At 54.6% G+C, this 5,115-nt stretch overlaps 1 protein-coding gene across 1 annotated transcript in view; it reads left to right on the forward strand.

The window, feature by feature from the left end:
• Positions 1–5,115, forward strand: part of AP2A2 (adaptor related protein complex 2 alpha 2 subunit) — a 44,707-nt gene that overhangs the window by 5,425 nt on the left and 34,167 nt on the right. The window contains exon 2 of the mRNA XM_023523727.1: positions 3,459–3,527. Within this exon, the coding sequence (XP_023379495.1) occupies positions 3,459–3,527 (69 nt within the window). The remainder of the gene's footprint in view (positions 1–3,458; positions 3,528–5,115) is intronic.

The raw sequence follows: 5,115 nt of genomic DNA on the forward strand, positions 1-5,115 counted from the left end.
CCCGGGGGCCCTGGGCTCATCTGTCCCTTGTTCTCCGAGCCCTTCCACCTGGGCGAGGTGTGTGCCTGGTTCTCCGGGGCCCTCATGGCGGGCGCGATGGCCTGTGTCGCACTGCGTCCCCCACAGGCCTTACACAGGCTGCGCCCTCCCCCGTCCGGTGCGGAGGGGCCAGAGTCTGAGCGTGTCCCGTGTCCCGTGTGAGCGGCTTGCCCTTTTCCTAGATGCGCAAAGGGTTCCTTTTGTTTGAAGCCCAGTCGTTGTATTAGAACGCGTGTTGGTGTGTGTTATTTGGTGTTGACATTCCCGATTACGTTGAGAGGTTTTCTTCATGTGGTTTGAAGTCTTTCATGTGCGTCGTTCCATGGCAGGAAAGCTTTTCGGGGCGACACGTGGCCCGACTGCTGCGCCGCGGCCTCCTCCGCGACTCCCGCCCGTCACGGTCACACCTTTGCTTTTGATCTTCGTTACTTTCTCTCGAATCTTTTATCTTCTTTCCTCATTTCTTTTTTATTTAAGTAAATTTTTTTATCTTGCTTCTCTCCAGACTGCTATTATGTTATTTGTTCTTGTGTTCGTTTTAATTTATTCTTTTTTTCTAAAATGGTTTTTAAATTTCTAATTTACCCGATTTTTGTTACCTGGTACCTGAGTTTCTGGTGGATTTTTAAATGTCTTCTGTTTTTCTTTACGCCCTCTGGCTCCCCCAAAGTAGAAGGCTCCACCTCTGATCTGGGGGGGCTGTCCTTCCAAGGAAGTCTCGCTGCTTAGGGGTGTCGCTCTGCCCTGGTTTCCCTGTCCTTACCGTCTCTCTGGATGCAAGCCGACCTCAGCACCTTCCAGCTGCCTGTTTTCGCGTGATGGAGCATTTCTGAGCTGTGGGGCACGGTCCAGGGCTGCTGTCTGCTGCACCATGCTCCTTCCTCCTCTGTCTTCACTTGGTGGCCACTTCTGAGGCTTGGTCCCTGGCTCAGCCCGCCTGCCTCTGCAGACCCTCCCCGTCCCTGGCCACAGAGCTCCTCTCCTGTGCAGTGTGCAGAGTGGACTCCTGGCCCACAGTCTCTGCTTGGCGGGAGGCCGGGGGCCAGGCTGCTGCAGCCCCTGGCCCTTGCGCTTAGCTCGCCGAGGTCACCTGGGTCTGCTCGGGCTGTCTTGTCCTTCGGTGCGGCGATGCGCCATTCTTTGTGCCCTCTCTCATGCAGACATATCGACGTGAGGTCTTGTGCTTTCGGTGGCCTTTCTTTTGAGGGTACACCGCTCGGAGATGGCAGGTGACTCCCCCTTGGTTGCACAGGGAGCTCTGCAGAGGCCGCTCTCGGGCTCCAGTAGTGCGCCTGGGTCCAGAGCCCGCTGCTGTCATCGTGTGCTGTGCGCTCCGGGAGGGCCCTGCCTGCCCTGATTAAATACTGTTTCTTATAAATTTGGCCAATTAAAAAAAGCTTAGGAAGAGAAGCTGTAGCTTCTTGCCCTGGCCTGGTCCTGTTCCCCAGAGGGTGCTGTCACCTTTTGTTTTCGTCTGGTGTACCCCTTAACTCTGTTATGTGCCTAAGGTTCTGTGTCGTGCTCTGCCTTCTTGGGTGATAGCTGCAGAGCCCTTTCATGAAGGTGCATTTTCTTCCTTCGTCCCGCCGCCTCCCAGTGTTTCTGTTATTCCTGCTCTGGACCCGACCCCGTTGACCGCACAGCATAAGTTCCTGCTCTCGGGGTCTCTTTACCTTGGGCTTGGGCAGGTAGGTAGAGCGGAGCACAGACAGGTTATTGTATCCCTCGCAAGAAGCTCATGTGCACACACGGAGGCGTGTCCATACAAACACTGGCGTGCACACACACAGACACGCACATGCATCCACACAGGCACCCATGCATGCACAAACACAGACTCACACAAACAGGTGCATGGCGTGCACACAGACACAGGCACACACACAGGCATGCGTACACGTACACATTCGCGTGCCTTGCTGTGCACATTCAGTGCAGGCCGTGTGAAGCCACCTGCAGTCTTTTTGTGTGAGCAGCAGCAGGTTTCCAAAACGCTGTCTTTCATGGGCCATTTCAGTCAGGTCCAAAGAGCCTGTTTCAGCGAAAACACTACTTTTTAAGAAAAATTTAAGAAAAAGTTTGCCCTTGATTTGCCCCCCAGGAATCAGGCCCAGTGCTTGGCATGTGCCCCCGTGACTCCTCCAGGAGCTGGGTGGGCCCTGTGAGCTGCTCTCTTGGCAACGGGGGTGTAGGCACCCTGTCCCCTCGCAGCCTGCACCCCGCCTTGCCCAGAGCTGACTGTCGTGCTTGTTTTGTTAAAGCTCTGCAGCCCCCACCCTCACTCCCAGTGGAACCCAGCTCCACCAGGGCGGGAAGCGGTGTTCTAGCCCGCCCCACCCCGCAGGAGCCGCTGCCCACCTGTCCCGGCTGTTGCCTCTGCCCCCGTTGGTCCGCCTGGGGCTGGGCGGTTCCTTTACCTCAGCAGGTTTAAGCCCTGTTTGTGAGCAAGTTGGTAGGATAAGGTGACCGTGTGCTGGGTGCGTCTTGGACAGGGTGGCTGCCTGCTGGGCCGAGATGGGTCCCGGGAGAGTGCCTGGGGGCTGCGGCCACTGAAGCCTCCCTCCTGCTGGACCAACGGCCTGCCCGGGCAGGGTCTTTAGCAGCAAACTGGATTCCTGCTTCCAAGAGCGATGGAAAGCCACAGCCGGCCCACTGTAGCACGCATGTGAGCAGCGTCTCTGGCGTCTGTGGTTCTCATCTAGCTGGTGGCCCTGCGTATCACCTAGGCCACGGTTTCCGCACGAGCCAGGGGGGTACAGAACTGGATGTGGTCCCTGCCCTTCGCCTGTCGCCTGGGGCATCGCACACTCGCCGACGTTTGTCAGCGTCAGGCAAGCTTGCCGACAGATCCGGGGCGGAGCGAGAGCTTGGCTGTCACATATGTCACATATTCCCCATCCCTTTTGCATAATGGAGAATTCTCAAATCTCACTGAATATTATAAAAGTGGACCGACCAGAGCGTGTAGGCTGGTGAATTTCATAAGTAAGATTGGAAGCCTGCAGTAGGTAGACGTTTATACTTGAAAAAATCATCTGTGGCAGTGAAAGTCAACTTTTGGAGTAAACCGTTACCTAGTAGCGATTCATTGTGGAAACGTTCAGCAGGTATATGAGCGCTTCTCGTTCCAGGACTGGGGCAAAAAGGTGAATTCAAAACGTCACCAAAGGCCCCTCCATTCTGGGCAGCCTTTAGGGACTAGCCTGAGCTGGCTGGGGGCTGGGGGCTGGGGGCTGGCGGCTGGCGGCTGGGGGCTGGGGGCTGGGGGCTGGCGGCTGGGGGCTGGCGGCTGGCTTCTGCTGCTGCTGGGCTCCGCCCCTCGGCTCCTAAAGCAGCAGTCCCACCTTCACCTGTGCCGTGTGTGTGTGTGTGTGTGTGTCACTTTAAGTAAAAATGCACATGTGCTCTTTTTTTTTTAGGCAAAAGTAAAGAAGCAGAAATAAAGAGAATAAACAAGGAGCTGGCAAACATTAGGTCAAAATTCAAAGGTAAGTGTGTCACCTTTTTTATGAAATGTTCTGTTGTGAATTTCATATCGTTGGGACTTGATCTTTTACTATCATGTTTTCTACTTCAAACCGAAGTTAAGTTCTTAGCTGTTACTGTCGCGGCTCTGTTGGAATTAAAGGTGTTTAAAGTCAGGCCGTTGGTTATTCTTGAGTCATTTGACAGTTTGTGCAGGATTGATCAGGTAGTATGGCCCTTTCTGGGACTGGTGTTCTCTCAGAGCTGGAGGGACACTGGCCTAGAGAAGCGACCTCCATTCGTGGACTTGGCCCCCTGGGGCCCAGTAGCAGGGCGAGCAACAGGCCCCACATACAGGGCTCCAAGCTGGGTCACAGGCAAAGGCACGCTCTGCCCGAGGCGCTGATGGCGTGTCGAAAGTGTCAGAAGTGACCAGGTGTTTCTGGCTGTGTCGGCAGCTTGACCTGACCCCTCAGGTGGACCACGTCTCTGGGGGCTGGTTTGTGGGGGTGCACGCCTTCCCTGAGCACCCTCCTCTTGCAGATCTGTGAGAGTGGAGTTTCAGTGTTAGGACATACTTGTGGAAGACTGCTTAATCCTTTAAGCCTTCATTTTCCAGTTAATTCTTGTGGGTTTGAAACCTGGTCAGTCTCTGAGCAGACTTTGGAGAGTGGCTGAAATTGCCCAGGAGCAGTGAGTGGAGGGGAGGACTGGGACCAGCCCCGAGGGACCGTGGGGACAGGAAGACAGGATAGCTTGACAGTGGCTGCCCTGTGTTGCCAGGTGGCACGGACGCTGGTGGGGTTTGGGTGGCTACTGGTGGGCGTGCCCTGCGTACCCCAGGAGATGTGCTGCAGTGTGAGCTCTCAGCCAGGCCCGAGGACACTGTCCAGGGTCTGTGAAGCTCCTGAGGTCGCATGTGACACGCTTTGCTAATGCGTATATATGTTTTTAGGGAGGGGAATGTCTATAACTTTCATTGCTTTAAAAAAGTTTATTTTTTCTTAAGCCTAGTTTTTCAGAGCAGTTTTAGGTTCACAGCAAAATCGAGAGGAAAGTACAGAGAGTCCATGTGAGACTCGCCCCCCCACACCCCGGTCTCCCCATTGTCGACATCCCCACCAGACGACGCCTTTGTTACGGTCAGTGCTCCTGCACTGACGTGTCGCCATCACTGGCGTCCACAGCTTACGTCAGGGTTCATCTTGGTGTTGTATGTTTATGGGTTTGAACAAATGTGTGGTGACATGTATTCACCGTTTACAGCCCTAAAAATCCTCTGTTCACCCCTCCCTCCCTTAGCCCCTGACAACTACTGGTCATTTACTGTCCCCATAGTTCTGCCTCTTCCAGTACGTCACATACTTGGGATCGTGTGGTCTGTAGCCTTCTCAGATGGCTTCTCTCACTTAGTGACATGCACTTAAGGTTCCTCCGTGTCTCTTCGTGGCCTGAGGGCTCATTTCTCTTTGACCGAATAGTACCCTTGTCTGGAGGGACCACGGTTTGTTCATCCATCGCCTGCTGAAGGACATCTAGCGACGTCCCAGTTGGGGCAATTATGAGCAAAGCTGCTGTAACGCGTGTGCAGGTTTTTGTGTGGACATCAGG

This window comes from Pteropus vampyrus, unplaced genomic scaffold, assembly GCF_000151845.1.
Source record: "Pteropus vampyrus isolate Shadow unplaced genomic scaffold, Pvam_2.0 Scaffold405, whole genome shotgun sequence".
Taxonomy (NCBI): domain Eukaryota; kingdom Metazoa; phylum Chordata; class Mammalia; order Chiroptera; family Pteropodidae; genus Pteropus; species Pteropus vampyrus.